Below are 18,855 nucleotides of genomic sequence, written 5' to 3' on the forward strand. Positions count from 1 at the left end.
AAGGAAAATGACAGTAAAACAATGCATGCAAAAAGCACATGTAATGTTTTTTTAACAGGAGAAGGGTCAGAACTGTTGAGCTTCCAAGAAAGCTGGGTTATAAAGCCCTGCCTGCTAGGAGCTTGGGAGGATAGGAATAGTTTTTTGCTGAGATGAAACCTGAAGGGTTTGTTCTTGTCTCCTTTGCAGAAGGTGGGACATGCTGTTCTTAAGCCAAGTTGGGATACCGGATATATTTTTCCTTGATCGGAAGAGGAAAGGGAGCCTTTCAATCTGGGTGGCATAGAAAGGGAAAAGAAGAGACAACAGAGAAAGAGAGAACAGAGTAGGATGTATAGGCCACGAGAAAAGGATTTTTATTTATTTATCTGTAAGCATGTCTGAGGACAGCAACTGCACAGCAAGAGAATATACACTGGGGAGAGAACACTACAGATCTTGGAAGCACTTAACAGAAATCAGCAAAAGAGACAATAACTTGCAAAATTCTTTATTATATAAAAAAGGAAAACAATATTTTAATATCTCCTGAGTACGAATATAATCAGAAAGGGACAACCCCAGCATTAGTACAGTTTAGCATTTTGAGCTATTTTTGACTTTCTTTTCTAGGGAGTCAGTGTTTATATAAGTAACCTATGCCTAGGTTTCGTAGCACTGAAGCTAAGCTGGGTAGTATTAGCAGTACATCCCTCCACTGGGTTCTGAGGGGTATGTAAGCAGTGTCTTTTTTATATTAACAGTAAACGTAGCATGTGATTGCAACAGAACGGTCAGCTTACAAAGGTTTGTGCCTGCAGAATTTGCAATACACTTGCTTCAACCTTAACAGATTGGGTTCCAGGGCAGAGAAAAATCTAAATACATTAACATTTACTTTATATGGGATTGAGTGTAAAAATGGAATGGCAAATCTGGATGGATAAAACTAATAATATTTTGGGTTTCTATGTCTCTGAACAAAAGGAAAGACTTCAGGATAGGAATTTAGAAAAAACAATGAAGTAGAAAATCATCATCTTCTCTCTCTCTCTCCATATATAAAAATAGGTACAGGGTAATACCCCTTTACCGGGACTCAGTGTTCTATTATTGTAAAGTCTGCCAGAACTCAACCAGATTAGCGGTGTGCACATAGCTAGACTAGGCCTTGCATATATGTGTAGATTTTGTAAATTAACCATGATTATTTAGGACCCAAATGTGCCCATGTGGTTTCTTCATATCATTTTTGTTGTGTGAAGAACAAAAGAACGAACTGTGACGGGTTGGATACCTTGGGAAGCCACCTGATGTGCTGAGACACCTGTTCTGCCAGCCTCGCCCCCCTTTAACCTGTCTTGCTGAGCCAAGCTCTTAAAACCTCCTCTAATATACACACAAGCAGAGCCACAGGCAGCTGGAGATCAGCTCTGGGAAGACTCAGACTTGCTCCAGCACTCAGATGTCCAACTCCCTTGAAGTGCAGACCCAAGATACATTATGAAATTCACCCCCTCCCTCAGTGTGGGTAGAGGTGTGCACACTTCTTGCCCCCTCCCCATTTAGAAATTACAGAAACTGGGTTTAATCATAAATAAAACAAATTGTATTAATTATAAAAGGCAGATTTTAAGTGGTAAAAGGGGAGTCTTCTTTTATCTCTTAGCTTCTCTTACCTTCTGGTCTTATTATCCATCACTGTTTCACCTGACACTAAAGTGACAGGGGGCTAATTTGAATGACAGATGCTGCCCGCTGCAGAACGAGGTAGCTGGAAGCGAACAGGCTCATAGTTGCGAATGTAAAGTCCTGATTAGTGAACAGTTGGCATTTACACCGTGCAATTGCAACGCGATCTGCTGTGACTGGGATGAAAGAGAAGCAAGCTGCAGGCGGGCTTGGGGCACAGGCTGACTTGCGGGAGGAAGAGGGACCAGCGTTTCAGGAGACTGCTAAGCACGTTATCACCAGAGCTGCTGCCAGCTGCACCCCAGATCGCCCCGCCCCCCTCATCTTTCTCCCGCCCCATTGCCCTCTGCTGCCCCGCCCCGCCCATTGCCCTCTGCTGCCCCGCCCATTGCCCTCTAACGCCCCGCCCTCTCCTCCCCAAACACCACGTCGACAAAACCATGGGAAGCACTTCCGGTTTGGCGGCGCGCGACCTGCGTAGCTACTTCCGGGTTCCCAGTTCGTTCGCTCCTTTCGCCACGCCACACAGACACCGGCTGCCGCCTTCTACTACATCCGGGCCCCTCGCAGTGAGTTCCCCCGCTCTGCGCCCGCTGCCCCCTCCGTGGCGCAGTCCAGCTCGCGGGCCCGTGGTCACGGTGCCAGGCTGGGCGCTAGGCCTGGTCTGTGCAGCCTCCGCTGCTCCCCTTCCTCCCCCCGCCCAGCGAGAGCCGCTCCCGGACCTGCTCCGACTCATTCTCCCCTTTGCCCCTTAGCTGCTGCTGCTGCCGTCGCCGGGTGCTGAGACCCCCTCCCCGCTGCACCGGGGAGATGCTGCTGCGGGGCTTGCTGGGCCCTGGTGCCGCGGCCTGGTCCGCGATCTCGGGGTTGCGGGGGCTGGTGGTGCTGCTGCTGTGCCTGGCGGGCGCCGTGCGGGCCTCCGAGATCACGTTCGAGCTGCCCGACAACGCCAAGCAGTGCTTCTACGAGGAGATCGCGCAGGGCACCAAGTGCACCCTAGAGTTCCAGGTAATCACCCGTCCAGGCCGCGCCCCAGCAGCGCCAAGCGGTGCTTCGATGGGGGATCGTGCAGGGCACCCTAGAGTGCCAGGTACACAGCTCCCTCGTGCACCCTCACATCCATCGTCAAGATAGCTAGCTTGGGTCAAGCTCACGTCTTGTCTCTAGGCCTGAGGCACCGTTACCCACACCTCACTAAGCCAGAGGTACCCCCAGCTTAATAGTGTTTCCCTCAGCAGATTGCACAGGGGATCAGGTGCCCCCTGGAGTTTTGGGTATTTGTTTTGTTCCCTCTAGCCAGTTAGAAACGCTTAAAACAGCCACCCAATACACTGTAACCCAGCCAGCATTGCTTCATATTTCTAGCTCAGCAATAAGTAATGCTCTGATAAAGTGATCTTGTAGGGCACCAAGTGCACCTTACTATTCCAGATAACATGGTCCTTAAATCAGCTTAATATATACCTGTTTGCCAACACTACTTCACCCACCCGACCGGCCAGCTAGTATCCCATTTCCCTGTAAAGGCAGCTGTTCTACTGAGTTAACCCTCACCACACACCTGTTGGGCTCATCCTCACTTTCCCTGCCTTCCCTTTCACTTTGTGCAGCTGATTGGTATTTCTAACTCACGTGAAATAAACAAGGCTGTCCCTGAATTTCATTGTGATTCTGAGTTCAAACCCCAAATCCTACTTCAATATTAGATTTTGAGTGATTAAGTATTAACCAGTTGTGATTCTGGAATATTATTGCCCAATAACATGTATGCAAGGCTGTGCAATTGTTATGTGGGAGGCAAAGATGTAAAAGTGCTATGTTCTTGATCTACAGTAAAAGCATAAGTTAGTTGTAAGCTTCTTGGAAAACTTCCCCAAATGGATCCATTGTATGTATTTATGCGTACATCACCTGTGTGTATGTGTGAAACTCTCATCAGCCTTGTAAAATTGGCACTTTGCCAAAATGATGTTGCTATAACAAGATATTCCTTGAGCTTCTTAAGGATTGTACTACTTGGAGCCTTATTCATTTAATTGTTGAGACAGTTTGCCAGCCTAATAAAAGTGAATCACTTTTAACTGTACAACATTGCACTTGTGAAAAGCATTTAACTTTCTTGTTTTATCTTGTGTTTTGAGACTTGTTGGGGAAGGTAAATTGTGGAATTAGATTGCTACACTTAATATACTTGACATTGGAAGAATTGCATCTTTATTGGTAATGTGTATTTCACCATACACGTACAACCTGACAAAATACTTCTGTTGATAATAGAAATTTACAGATAGGAAAAGTAAGAAAAATGCTGCTTGAGAACTTGAGTCCTACCTCACTGTGTATAAAAACATGTCATAAGTGCTGCATAAAGCACATATTTACAGTTCTGATAAAACAGCCAGCTCTGATGTTCGCAAAGTTGAAGCTAAACAAAATTATGTAGCATTCATAAAGCTTTAACTTTTTTTTTATATCATGGTCTACTGTCATCCACATAATGTTCCAAAACTGTGAAAGTTTAAATCAATAAAAATAGAAAAAAACTGCTTAAAAATAAACATTGATATTATCCATCAAAATTATATATAAAAAGGTGAATTCTGACAAGCCTAAATAGAATACATCATAAATAATTATGAATTAATGCAGTTGCTTTTCAGTGTTTAACTTGTGCCCATGCTTTCTGGAGGAATTGTGCATCGGTGAATTCTGCCCCAAATGTCTTTCAGCTTGTTCTGCACTCATAGAAATAGAAAATCACCAGAGTGATTTTTCTATCAGTTTTGTCTTTCAAATCTAGCATTAAAACAAGTCCTAATCACTTAGTCAAATTAGTTGTAGCTCTTTGGTAGTAATTGAATGTCCCACTTGTAGTTAAAGATTGTTGATCTAACATGCAATTTCTGAGGCTGCTTGCATCTAAAGAAACTAAATGATTTCTTTGAATACTGACACTGAAATATTTCAGTCATCTGAATTTTGTTGAGAAGAATTTTCCACAAAAACTGGGCTTCTTCTTTCCGCTATCTGAGCTATTTTAATTTGTATGAGTGGAAGTCTGTCCTAAAACATTTATCTTTAATTTGTTTAAATGTAATATCTTTAGGATAAACCTTTCAAACTGATGCACCCATTTGTATCTGAATTGTGGAAGTTGGAGATAAGACCTGTTGGGGCTAATCTATCCTCTGCAGGATTGTTGTTTTCTAGTGCTTTGTTTAATCTATTTTAAAATTTAAGTGTTGTTTCTATCTTCTCCAATCGTAGGCTTTTGAATAATCTGTTATAGACATTGCTAGTTAGATGAGCTTGTTGTCTATAGATGCACTCAAAATGTTCGTTTTAAAAGGGGGTAAAATGCTTGCTCACATTTAGATTTGTACCTCATTGTTTATCCAGGTATAAATCAGTGGTTTCTAAATTCGCCAAAGGCTTTCTTTTACATTGCTTATAGGTTTGTCAATGTGATTTCAGGTGCTGTGAAAATATTTTGTTTTATATATTTTTACTTTGAGTTTCACTCAATCACATGAGGGTTTGGGACAGTTCTAAGCTTTGACTAACTTAATTCAGTGTTGGGAGAAGACACAAGCTCTGCTTGAGGGAGGCAACAGTATTCCTAAGTCTGCATTAAAATCCCCTAAATGCAACTGCAACAAAAAATTTTCTATAAAGTTGTGCTGAAATCAAACCTATCTGACTTGTTTCCACTGAAATTTAGAAACGAGGTTTACTATGAAGACTGTCTAAAACCTATAAAGAATTCTTAAATGCATAGTGTCTCTATCATAAGGATACAGCTTTTTTATTTAAACCTAGTACAGGTGTTTAGATAACTGTAATATTAAGAATAACTTTCTACTCTGTTAAAGTGCCAATAATCTTTCACACTCCACAGGTGATCACTGGAGGGCATTATGATGTTGATTGTCGGCTAGAAGATCCTGATGGCATTGTGTTGTACAAAGAGATGAAAAAACAGTATGATAGCTTTACCTTCACTGCATCTAGGAATGGAACATACAAATTCTGCTTCAGCAATGAATTTTCTACTTTCACGCACAAAACTGTATACTTCGACTTCCAGGTTGGAGAAGATCCACCTCTGTTTCCTAGTGAGAACAGAGTCACTGCACTTACCCAGGTAAAGGGCTGATTTAAAGTGACTTGATGGGAAAACAAAAGATGGAGCAGATGAGGCTTGGATTTTCAAAGGAGCCTAAGGGGGTTAGGTACCTACATTGCATTGAAAGCCAATAAGACTGGGCATCTAACTTCCTCAGACTTCTTTGAAAATCCCAACCTGAGTTAACTAGGGAGTTCTATTAAATCAAAGACTTAATGTTAACAATGAAATTTTGTCTGCTTAAAGTTTGGATGTAAAACTGAGCTTCTGCAAACTGGAGTAGCCGTCTTTAATCACAGAAGTAGAACTAAGATTTAGGGATTTACCTCCCAGTTAGCAAAGAGCAAAGTCATTCACAACAGGACATTGTTTAAGGAAATGATTAGGATGAGACGATGTTGGAGGAATACTACGTTGCAGGGTCAGGAAGGAATTCAACAGCAGACATAGTTTCTAGACATTGTTCTGGAAGAAAGTGGCAGGTAGGCAAGAGATGGCAAGGAAGCCTCTTCCACTATTTTTGTGCCTCTTTCTTATAGGCTGTGGGTCAAAGTAGAGTTTAATTAGACCTTAGTATTATATTGAATTTTGCATAATCTACTGTTTTGGCAACAGTGGTATGTGAATCTGTCTAGCCACAAGAGGTCCCTGTCTCAGCATGATTTGTGGAGATGAATGGGATTGCTGGAAAGAAATGTAGTGTGGATGAATAAAATGCACTTGAAAGGTTACAGAGTAAATATATTTAAATTCACAATATTTTAGTAATGGCAACTCCTCTTTTTATACCACCATGGTAAAATCTTGAGATTTTATACTAAAAGCTTATCTGCTTTTCCTCGACGATACTAACTGTTTAACTAAAAATAGCTACATATGATAAGACTAATAATTCTCTGAATTATTTATATCACAGACAGGTATATTTTCTTAAGCCGCATTTCAGTGCTGTGACTTCACTCATGTCTGAAAGTTGAAATGTTGGTGCTTTGAACTTTTCAAACAGTTTGTTTCTAAATTCTATCTTTCTGTAGAAACATCAAGTAGTAAAAAAAATAAAAATAGGCATTTACATTTCATGCCTCTTTTTAAGGAAAGTAAAACTGAATAAGATAATTAGGAAATGCCCAATTTAATATTTAGATATCTGTCCAGTAAGTCAAAATTATGAGAAGCAAAGAAAAGGCTAGCAAAACAAATTAACTAACTAGACGTGAAACATGTTTTATTTTCAATGTTATAGATGTTTAGGGTTTTTTTATTTATGTACAGTAGGGCAGGAACACTGCTTCCCCATAAAAAAGGCTTCAACTGTGTGAAGTTTTATTCTTAAACCTTAAGTCTTATTTCTGATTTTGTTTTTTACATGTCTGTCTGTGAGCCTCACTTCGTTTCTCCTAAACACAAACCCATTAAATGTGTTCAGTACATTACCCACAGACACTTTGTGTGCTGCCAACTGGCAGCAAACTTACTCCAAAACTGCTATTTAGGTGAGTGTGCTCACCATTTCAGTACTTTGGAACCAAGGATATAAACACCATCCCCTAGCTATCTTTCTACTGGCCTGAGTGGACCCAAAGATCTCTCTTCCAGTGCGTTTCACAGTCTTTGCTGTTGTCAAATGAATGTAGGAACTTGAGGACTCCTGAGTTCAGTTCCAGGTTTTGTAGGGGAGTTTTCTCTAGTAATTAGAGCTGTCTGTCTCTCTGTCCCTCTTCTGCTCTTATCTACCCTGCCTCTTCCTGGTTCCTGTCCCCCACCCTCTCTCTCTATTTTTCCCTACTCTCTGGCTCCTGCAACTCCCTCTCCTCCTGACCCATCTAATGCTGCTATGCTCTTTCTCTCCTCATCCCTGTGTGTTCCAGTGTGGTTGCTTCCTCAATGTTGCCTGGGCACCAGCAGTGGGAGTATTGAGAACACTCGGTTCTTGTCCTGCACCATAGTGTGCCTTTGCTGCCAGAAGGAGCAACTACAGGGGAAGTCCTATTCAGTGCAGGCAGACTCTTCAGAGAATTTAGGGAACTGAGCATGTATGAATTGCGACTTTTCTAAGTGCATGGCCAACTTGGACAAATTTTCACAGGAATGGCAAAAGGCATATCTCTGATACCCAGGTGGCCCTTATCAAATATTAAGTCCCTGCTTCAAAGGCTCAAGGGTTTCTCAACAAATCACTGAAATATTTTTTTTTTGTAATATGGGCAAAACAGTGTATGTTTCCCTAATCTTGTTCTCTGAAATGGAGAACCATTTTAGCTGAAACAAAACAAAAAACCTGAGGCAGACACTTGGCATAGAACATTTCAGCCTGAACAGTTAGTTTGGCCAAGTTCTAAGTAGCTGAAAATGGGGCCATATAATGGGAAATGTAAGGCAACTTTAATAATATATTTATGTGGTTGAGGGGGAAAATATTTAGTATATTGGTTAATGTGGGTTAGATGTGACAGAACTTAAAAGCATATTAGTTGAGAGAATAAACATACTTGCATCTAAAATTACAGAAGTCCTGGCTATATATACTCAGATACAGCACAAAAATAGAATTCTTCCAATGCTTTTCTAATTCAGAAATATTTTTTTTGTCTAGATGGAGTCTGCTTGTGTTTCAATTCATGAAGCTTTGAAGTCTGTTATCGATTATCAGACTCACTTCCGCTTGAGAGAAGCACAAGGTCGCAGCAGAGCAGAAGATCTAAACACCAGAGTAGCCTATTGGTCAATAGGGGAAGCCATCATTCTTCTAGTAGTTAGTATTGGGCAGGTATTTCTCCTGAAAAGCTTCTTTTCCGATAAAAGAACCACCACAACCCGTGTTGGATCATAACCAGTAGTGAAATGATGCTTCAGATCCACTGTACACTGTTCATCTGTAAACTTACTGTTCTCCAATTAATTGTAGATACAAAAGAACTAAAGATAGGCAACAGTTTTAATACCGTTTTACCCCTTCCCATTCATTAAAAATTACAAAAAGTAGTCAAAGTGAAAGGGACACCTTTTTATTTGAAATATTTGGAAAAGTTGATAACTTACTATTTGGTGTTTGTGTTAAGCATCCAGCAGTGATCTGTTTTTCCTTTATTTGTATTCACTGATTAATCTGTGGTATGCTTTGAAAAAAAACCCAAATAGTTGATATGGAAGACAGTACATGGGAAAAATTGATGATATTTTAGCTTTTCAGCCTGAAGGTGTTGGATTAAAACCAAAAGCAAATGTGATGAACTGTAGTCACAAAGCATTGAACTGCATTGTTTTGATTTGCTCTGAAAAATCCAATCCATATATCTTTCTTTGCTGTAAAACTTGCAAGTTAACACTACATCATGGCACAAATACTGTTCTTCTATAGAATGGTAAGTCTCCACCTTAAGTTTTATTTTTAAACAAACTTGTTTAAAAAAAAAAACCATTCTTCCTATATTAAAATATAATGAATTTCCTGTTTTACAATATTTTTTTTTTATTGAACAAATTGTAAACTGAGACTACTCAGGAAACCAATTTTCTATACTTTATTAAAATCAAAATTTCCAAGGCTTTTTTTTTTTTTTTTTTTTAAATAAAATGCAATAAGATAAGGAGAATCCTGTAACTTTGTCACTGACGTTGTGTAGTCTCTGTAGTCAGGTATGCTGCTGTGGCTCTTCAAAATTAGGCAACAGAGGTAAACTGGCTTGTTTGGTAGCACAGCACTGACACTGGACATGGTTGTATGACATCTGTGTGAGGCACATACAAAGCTTTCTAGTAAATCATTTTCCAGTCCAATTTGTTATTTATACTGCATTGTATCTCCATGGTTGTGATGCATTGATACATTGTTGCCTTGTGCATCTAACTGCCACTTCTGGTTTGCTAGTGGTCATGCAATGTTTCAAAAGTTTCAGGGTGTCTTTTTTGGTAGGTTTGCAGTCTACATTGTTATCATTGCTTGTGTTTTTAATAGATGCTGTATTGTGTACTCTGAAAAGTCTTGTTTTATTAGAATATGGAATTTGGCAAACGTACATAAATTGTTTGAACAAAGGTATTCAAAATAAGGTTAAAAGCTAGTACAGACTAGTCGGAAAGGACAAAGGTAATCTTACCAGTTCTCAAGTGCACAGGAGAAACAACAACTAACCTAAAAACACAAGAAAATGTAGGGTTTTTCACTGATTTTCCTCTTAATTCAAAAGAGGTTGTTAACTTAAACTGTTAAGCTAGCGCGCAGTAAAAGGAGTGTAATTCTGATTTGTTGCCAGTGTTGATCATATATTTCCAACTCTGGAGAAACTAAAGTTTTTTTTTTTTGTTTTGTTTTTTTTTTATTTATAAATAAGTCATACTTGGGCACATGGCAAAAAACTCAGGGCCATCAACTTAAAACAATTTAAAATGCAGTGGTTGTAATAAAAGGAGGTTCTAGATCTATTCTTACTGTGATTAAATCAATTACCTGTAGTCTGGGACATCCAAGAAGAATTTGAGCTAATTCCTATTTTAGGGGTCACTGAGGTTGGTCGGTGAAAAACAGGATCTTAGTTTAAGGAATCTAGTTGATATTCTCAGACCTTGTATTGAATTTTTTTAAAGCACCTACAACTTCCTTTATTTGGAGGGGTAAAAACAATGCCAGTGCCTGGTTACAACTTTGCAAAAATAAACTAGTGCACAGACTCTTTTCCTGAATGCCACAAGCCTGTGCCTGCATGTGATACTCTTCCCTGATTGTGCTTGGCTGCTTTATTCTTGTGTGGCAACAAGCTGATCTTCTGCAGGATTCTTACAAACTTAATTACATGCAGTAATAAAGCAAATGGGTTCAGTTAGGGCAAGTGTTGCACGTTTGCCATTATAACCATTTGATGAAAATGTGATCTAATTTTGGCAGTGTCCCATTGTAATCTTCTGAAGCTTGAACTATCACTTGTAAGTAGATCAGTTAATGCGTAGCTTTAATGGCAATGAAAACATTTGTTTTAAAGATGTGAAATAATTTTTTTCTACATCAGTTGCTTCGTGTTACTGTCAAAATTGCTAAATGGTGTAGGCCAAATATTGGTTTATATCGTCACAGATTCTCTCTCTCTCTCTCTCTCGGTTTCTTTCGTGTCTTTTTATTTTTTCCTGTTTGAATGTGTAAAGTGGAACTGTATAGCTCAGTATACCTCCCACTACAGAGGTCTTGTGGAATTGACTGTTAAATTGAAGTTGGGTATTCAAACCAATCGTCCTGTATCTTGCTGCATAATATGCAGCAATAGCTTAAAAAAAAGCCTTTATTTTTCTGTTCTAAAAACATGGCACAAAACCACATGTTTAAACATAGCTGTATATATTTTTTAGAATAAGTGACTGAATAAAATTAATAGGATATAATGCATGCTAACAAATCAACAGTGGGTGAAAAAACATTTTAAGGTGTGTGACAATTAAAGCTTCATCCTTTTTATATTAAGGACATGGCTCAAATAAGAGGTGTATGGTACACAGCTAAATCACCCAGTGTTTGATAAAATACAATTTTATTATGTACTGCAAAAGACACCAGTTTTTTTTTACTATTCTTTGGATGTTTATGTTTACGGAATCTCTTCTTTTTTTTGTGGCCTGAAATGTCAATTCCTGTTTTAGTTTGAAAACATTTGTTAGTTTGAATAAGACAAAAGGCAGACCCTGTGAATATTGTATGGGAAAATAAAAATTAATATATGAACATGGTCTGAATGGATTTTTATTTTGAGACTGGATGGGAAAGGAGCTTTCTCAAAAGAAAACAAGTGAGATTGAGCCAGTTAACCTATATTTTAGAATAAGTATTTTTTAAAGTACTTATCCATTCATTAATTTATTAGATGCCACTTGATTGCTTGTTATCCACATTTATTTAAATTTGAGATTGGATTACTGCAAGGCACTCCATATGAGGCTGTACTTTAAGACAATTTAGAGACTTGAGTTAGTGCAATACGGTTGCTTGCTTGTTAAGCAATGCATCATGAGTGCACTGCACCAGTGCTTTGTAACCTGCACCTATTGGATTGAGTGGAGTTTAAGGTGTAGTTTTGTCTTACAAAGAGACTTCCCTTTTTGTGATACTGCCACAAGTATGAGGTTTAGAGAATAGTATAGTTATCTAAATGTAATTATCTAGTTATATATTTAATCTGTACATATCAAAGGGGATCTACGGGTTATAGTGGGTCACAAATTGAATGAGATAACAATGTGATGCTGTTACGAAACATGTAATTCTGGGAAGTTTTAACAGGAGTGTCTTGTATAAGGAAATAGGTAATTGTTTAGAAAATGACCCACGAAGAAAGGTTGAAAGAATTGGGCATGTTTAGTCTAGAGAAGAGAAGGCTGAGAGGGGACAACAGTCTTTAAAATATATAATAGACTCTTATAAAGAGGATGGCAATCAGTTGTTCATCTTCACCAAGGGTAGGACAAGAAGTAAAGGACTTAATTTGCAGAAAGGGTGATATTTAAAAAAAAATTAACTATAAGGATAGTTAAGTACTGCAACAGGTAACCTAGGGAGGTTGTGAGTCCCTATCATTGGTGGTTTTTAAAAACCAGATAAACATCTGTCAGGGATGGTCTTGGTACACGTAATCCTGTCTCAGTGGAGCCATGGGGAAAGGAAGGACTAACTAGGTGACTCTCTAGATCCCTTTCAGCCCTACATGTCTGTGTCTAAGGCTTTGTCTACCCTGGAACCTGAATGACAAAAGTTTTGTCGTTCAGGAGTGTGGAAAAAAAAAAAAAAAAAAACCCATACGACACACATTTTGCTGACAAAAAGCGCCGGTGTGAACAGAGCTCTTCTGCTGACAAAACTACTGCTGCTCATTGGGAGTGAAAGTTTTTTGTTGGCGGGAGAACTCTCCTGCTGACAAACAGCGGCTATACTGTGCGCCTTTTAGCGGCACAGCTGTGTCGCTAAAAGTTGTGTAGGGTAGACATAGCCTAAGTGCCTAAGGCTGTAGGATAAGAATTCTTACAAATCTGCTTTTCTTATACAGTACGTGGAGTTCTGATTATTATACCAAACTGCTGCTAAGAAGATAAATATTTAGTAAATGAAGCAAATCAAAAAATACTTTGAAAACTATTCTATTCAGCATTTTATGTTACCAATCCCCTTGGTATGTGGGCACCTTCCAGAATTGTTTAAAAATAAATAATTTATGTCCTTCCATTTCTTCTTCTTCCCCATCTATATAGTATTCTTTATTGGTTTTTATACTGTGCTCATTACCACCTTATCCCTTTAGGAGTTTGTTACATATTTTTGTCCAGCAAGTAATTAGTTGAAATGCTTTTAGGGAAAAGCAAGATTCAAGAGGTGGTTTGTGGTCATCCTATGTTCATGGAATGAATTCCACAGACTCAACCCAGCTGTCAAGAAAGTTGTTTCCTGTATACCTAAGTGTTGGCTTTGAGATAGGACCAATGGAATCATCTAAGGAGACGAGTTGGTAGTAGGGTGAGGTAGCTCTTTGGTCCCTGTCTGTTGAGGTTGTTGAAGGACCGAGACATTAAACTTAACCTGATGTTGAATAAGGGAGTTATTACAATAGTAGCATATATGAGTAATATATCCTCAATGTTGTATGCTGCTGAAAGTGTGAAGCTGCTCTTTTCCTGCACCAGTTAGTCTTTTCAGAGCCAGTGCTTCAGTCCAAGGCATTGCAGTAATCCCATCTGGAGGTAAAAAAATGGTATCTGTGATCAGTCAGGTTGTTGGAAAGGATGGGATGAAGTCTAACAAACTGATGCTATGACTCCGTCAGGAATCTAAGACCGACTGCCTGGATAATTTGGAGAGAGCAGGGTAGTAGCCATCTCTTCACTATTTCATTATGCCTACCTGCTTTTTTAACTAGCAGTTTGCTTAGGAATGGGGGATTTGACCCTAGGTGATAGCTAGCAAATTCCAGTGCAACCAGTGAAGGATTGGCGAGTTCAGAGTGCTCAGTAACAAGGAATGCTGAATTCCTTCTCTGAAGGTGGGGTTCACTTAGAGAAGGAGGTCCTATTTATTCTTGACTCACTAAATTTCACCTGCCTTTTTGGTGCCCATTCCTTGGTAACTCTTTACAGTCAGCTTTAGACTTAACTGTCTTGAATAATTGTCATCTGCAAACAAAGCCACCTCACTGTTTACTCCTTTTTCTAGATCATTTATGAAGATGTTGAACAGCACTGATCCCAGTACAGATCCTTGGGGGACACTATTTACCTCTCTTCATTCTGAAAACTGACCATTTATTTCTACCCTTTGTTTCCTATCTTTTAACCAGTTACTGATCCAGGAGACCTTCTTTCTTATCCCACAACTTCTTACTTGCTTAAGAGCCTTGGTTAGGGATCTTGTCAAAGGCTTTCTGGAAGTCCAAGTTCACTACATAAGAACAGCCATACTGGGTCAGACCAAAGGTCCATCTAGCCCAGTATCTTGTCTTCCGACAGTGGCCAATGCCAGGTGCCCCAGAGGGAATGAAAAGAACAGGTAATCATCAAGTGATCCATCCCCTGTTGCCCATTCCCAGCTTCTGGCAAACAGAGGCTAGGGACACTATCCCTGCCCATCCTGGCTGATAGCCATTGATGGACCTATCCTCCATGAACTTACTTGGTTCTTTATTGAACCCTGTTATAGTCTTGGCCTTCACAACATCATGCTGTATCAGTTGGATCACCTTGTCCATATAGTTGTTGATCCCCTCAGAAAATTCTAAGAGATTGGTGAGGCATGATTTCCCTTTACAAAACCTATGTTGACTCTTCCCCAACAAATCGTGTTCATCTATGGTAATACTGTTCTTGATGATAGTTTCAACAAATTTGCCTGATACTAGTTAGGCTTACTGGCCTGTAATTGCTGGGAGCACCTTTGGAGTCTTTTTATTAAAAAAATAGGTGTCACATTGGCTATTCCCCATCATCTGGTACAGAAGCTGATTTAAGTGATAGGTTACATACCAGGTTAGTAGTTCTGCAATTTCATATTTGTTCCATCAGAATTCTTGGGTGAATATCATCTGTCCTAGTGACTTATTACTGTTTAATTTATCAATTTGTTCCAAATCTCCTCCATTCACATCTTGTGCTGGGACAGTTTCTCAGATGTGTCCTCTTAAAAAGAATGGCTCAGGTGTGGGAATCTTCCCCTCATACTCTGCAGATGCAAAGAATTCATTTAGCTTCTCTGCAATGGCCTTGTCTTCCTTAAGTGCTCTTTTTGCACCTTGATCGTCCAAGGGGGCCCCACTGATTGTTTGGCAGGCTTCCTGCTTCTGATGTAATTAAAAAATATTTGCTGTTAGTTTTTGTATTTTGCTAGTTGCTCTTCAAATTCTTTTTTGGCCTGCCTAGTTTTACTTGACTTGCCAGAGTTTGTTCCTTTCTATTTTCCTCAATAAGATTTGACCTCCAGTTCTTAAAAGGTGTCATTTTGTGTCTAACCACCATTTTTATTCTGGTTAGCCGTCGTAGCATTGTTTTTTTATTTATACATATAGTTTGAGCTCCCATTATGGTGTTTTTAAAAAGTTTCCATGCAGCATGTGGACATTTCACTCCTGTGAGTTTTCCTTTTAATTTCCATTTTAACTAGCTTTCTCATTTTTGTCACTCCCTTTTTGAAGTTAAATGCTACTGTGGTGGGTTTCTTTGGTATTTCCCCACTCCAAAGATGTTAAATTTAATTTAGGGCCTTTGAGTTAATTGCAGTTAACTTATGCGATTAACTCAAAAATATTAATCTCTATTTAAAAAATTAATCGGGATTAATCGCAATTTTAATCACACTGTTAAACAGCAGAATACCAATTGAAATTTATTAAATATTTTGGATGTTTTTTCTACATTTTCAAATGTATTGATTTGAATTACAACAAAGAATACAAAGTATACAGTGCTCACTTTATATTTTTATTACAAATATTTGCACTGTAAAAATGATAAAAGAAATAGTATTTTTCAATTTACCTCATACAAGTACCGTGCAATCTCTTTATTGTGAAAGCGCAACTTATAAATGTAGATTTTTTTTGTAACATAACTGCACAAAAAAAAAAAATGTAAAACTTTAGAGCCTACAAGTCCACTCAGTCCTACTTCTTGTGCAGCCAATTGCTAAGACAAACCGGTTTTACATTTATGGAAGATAATGCTGCCTACTTCTTATTTACAATGTCACCTGAAAGTGAGAACAGACATTCGCATGGCACTTGTGTAGCCAGCACTGCAAAATATTTACATGCCTAGGGTGACCAGATGTCCCGATTTTATAGGGACAAAGACCCAAAAATTGGGACTTTCTTATATAGGCTCCTATTACCCCCCCACTCCCTGTCCTGATTTTTCATATTTGCTGTCTGGTCACCCCTATATGTGCCGGATATGTTGAACATCCGTATCTCCTTCATGCTTTGGCTACCATTCCAGAGGACATGCTTCCATGCTGATGACACTCATTAAAAAAATGTGTTAATTAAATTTGTGACTGAACTCCTTGGGGAAGAATTGTATGTCTCCTGCTCTGTTTTACCCGCATTCTGCCATATATTTAATATTATAGCAGTCTCGGATGGTGATCCACCATGTTGTTCATTTTAAGAACACTTTCACTGCAGTTTTGAGAAAACGCAAAGAAGGTACCAATGTGAGATTTTTAAAGATAGCTACAGCACTTGACTCAAGATTTAAGAATCTAAAATGCCTTCCAAAATCTGAGAGGGACGGGGTGTGATACATGCTTTCAGAAGTCTTAAAAGAGCAACACTGATGCGGAAACTATAGAACCCAACAACCAAAAAAAGAAAATCAGCCTTCTGTTGGTGACATCTGACTCAGATGATGAAAATGAACATGCATTGGTCTGCACTGCTTTGGATCATTACTGAGCAGAACCCGTCATCAGCATGGACACATGTCCCCTGGAATGGTGGTTGCAGCATGAAGGGACATATGAATCTTTAGCGCATCTGGCACTAATATCTTGCAAATAAAGTAAATGTAACTATCTTGCAACGCTGGCTACAACAGTGCCATGCGAACGCCTGTTCTCACTTTCAGGTGACGTAAACAAGAAGCAGGCAGCATTATCTCCTGCAAATGTAAACAAACTTTTTTCTGAGCGATTGGCTGAACAAGGAGGAGGACTGAATGGTCCTGTAGGCTCTAAAGTTTTACACTGTTTTATTTTTGAATGCAGTTATTTTTTGTAGATAATTCTACATTTGTAAGTTCAACTTTCATGGTAGAGATTGCACTACAGTACTTGTACTAAGTGAATTGAAAATTACTATTTTTTACAGTGCAAATATTTATAATAAAAATAAATATAAAGCGAACACTGTACACTTTGTATTCTGTGTTGTAATTGAAATCAATATATTTGAAAACATGGAAAACATCCAAAATATTTATATAAATGGTATTCTATTGTTTAACAGCGTGATTAATCATGATTTAATTTTTTTATCGCTTGACAGCCCTAATTTAATTACATTATGGTAGCTATTACTGAGCGGTTCAGTAATAATTCACCTCTTGAACCAGATCCAGTGTTCCACTTTGGACTAAATCAAGAACTGTCTCTCTCCTAAAGGATTCCAGGACTAGCCGTTGTAACTGAGGCTAGGCCATGTAATTCACACTTGGAGGGAGGCCTCATTTCTTGGAGGATAGAATTAGGGAGGTAAACAGATGATTAGGCTGAAAACAGAACATTTGTGCTAAACAAGGAAAGTAAATATGGCAGTAGGCTAAAAAGACCAAATGTCTGAGCCAGCTAAGATAAGAGGGAGAACATCCAGTTCACCATTTACTCACAATGGACAAAATAAGTTAGGAATGTAGATAAGAGGTAAAGAGTAAATTGAGCATGGACAGAGCATGCTGCCCAGGGATTAGTTCCTGCAAAGTAACCATGCCAATCCAAAACCATGATGCAATATGTAGTAAAATGCAATGTAATGTGTAAATACATATAATGGAAGAGGTTTGCTGTGTAACTTTGGATGTGTGGTATGTCCCATACCCACCCCATATGCTGGAGTCTGCTCAACTCAAGTGTAGCTTTGCTGTATGCCAAATAAAGGAACCTGAGTGACTAAATGTGCAGTCTGAGTTTTTTGGATCCCAGAACTGGACAAGGTGTTCTAGATAAGCTGAGTGGAAAAGATCTCAGAGGGGATCCTAACAGTTGCTCCAAGAAGCAGTCATTCATGGTTTGAAAATTCAGAAATTTTCTGTCTGCATGCTGTCCAGAGGTGGCTTGTTCCCAGAATATATGGGGCTAGTTGAAATCCCCCATTATTATTGGTTTTTTTTTTGTAGCCTCTAATCTCCCTGAGCATTTCATAGTCTGTCATCATCCAGAGCAGGTGGTCAGTAGTATGTTTCTACTTTTATTATTCAAGCATGGCATTTCTATCCATAGAGATACCATGGTACTGTTTGATTCATTTAGGATTTTTACTGATTTGTTTTATGCTTTCTTTCACCTAGAGTGCCACTCCTCCACCAGTATAACATTATGGGCCATAAAGCTTGGGTAGAGGAACCCTTGCCTAACAATGAATATGGAGAGGCAGGCACCCAAGAATACAATCCATAAAGCTAACATGCTAAGAGGAGAGCTGCCTAAATTAGCCCATGGGAGGTGCTGATAATACAGCTGTCCTAAGCCCCACCACTCTCTGAGATAAGTGCCTTGGTCTGCTAGAGATCCATCAACGGGGGGAGAAGGTATTTGAGCAGGCCTGGTACCCCCTGGGTGAGTACCCTAACCACTAGGCTATAGAATCATTCTTTGTCTGCCCCATTAATATTTCAACTTGATCTGAGAGAAGCCGCCTCCCCATTCAAATGCCTCTTCATTAGGCAAAGGGGGTTTTGAACCATGGGGCTCCTACAGTCTGGGCAAGTACTCTAGCCACAAAGCTAAATGAGACAGCCACCTCCTCCCATGAGTCCTGGCTGTTGTGTGAAATTTACTTGAGTCCAATCTGGTAGTATGCTCAGAGGTGGCCTATGGGATTGGGCCT

The 18,855-nt window shown here is 39.2% G+C and overlaps 1 protein-coding gene across 1 annotated transcript; it reads left to right on the forward strand.

Annotated features, from left to right (window-relative positions):
* Positions 1–2,137: 2,137 nt before the first annotated feature.
* Positions 2,138–11,504, forward strand: TMED7 (transmembrane p24 trafficking protein 7). The gene is made up of 4 exons (XM_054032488.1): positions 2,138–2,240; positions 2,427–2,679; positions 5,570–5,815; positions 8,391–11,504. The coding sequence occupies exons 2-4, from the start codon at positions 2,482–2,484 to the stop codon at positions 8,625–8,627; spliced, it is 681 nt and encodes a 226-aa protein (XP_053888463.1). The 5' UTR covers positions 2,138–2,240; positions 2,427–2,481; the 3' UTR covers positions 8,628–11,504.
* Positions 11,505–18,855: the final 7,351 nt, after the last annotated feature.

The sequence above is a fragment of the Malaclemys terrapin genome, chromosome 6 (genome assembly GCF_027887155.1).
Source record: "Malaclemys terrapin pileata isolate rMalTer1 chromosome 6, rMalTer1.hap1, whole genome shotgun sequence".
NCBI lineage: Eukaryota > Metazoa > Chordata > Testudines > Emydidae > Malaclemys > Malaclemys terrapin.

Coding starts and splice junctions, on each gene's coding strand:
- TMED7 (XM_054032488.1), top strand. CDS start 2,482: ATGCTGCTGCGGGGCTTGCTGGGCCCTGGTGCCGCGGCCTGGTCCGCG. Junction 2,680..5,569: donor AGTGCACCCTAGAGTTCCAG/GTAATCACCCGT, acceptor CACACTCCACAG/GTGATCACTGGAGGGCATTA. Junction 5,816..8,390: donor GAGTCACTGCACTTACCCAG/GTAAAGGGCTGA, acceptor TTTTTTGTCTAG/ATGGAGTCTGCTTGTGTTTC.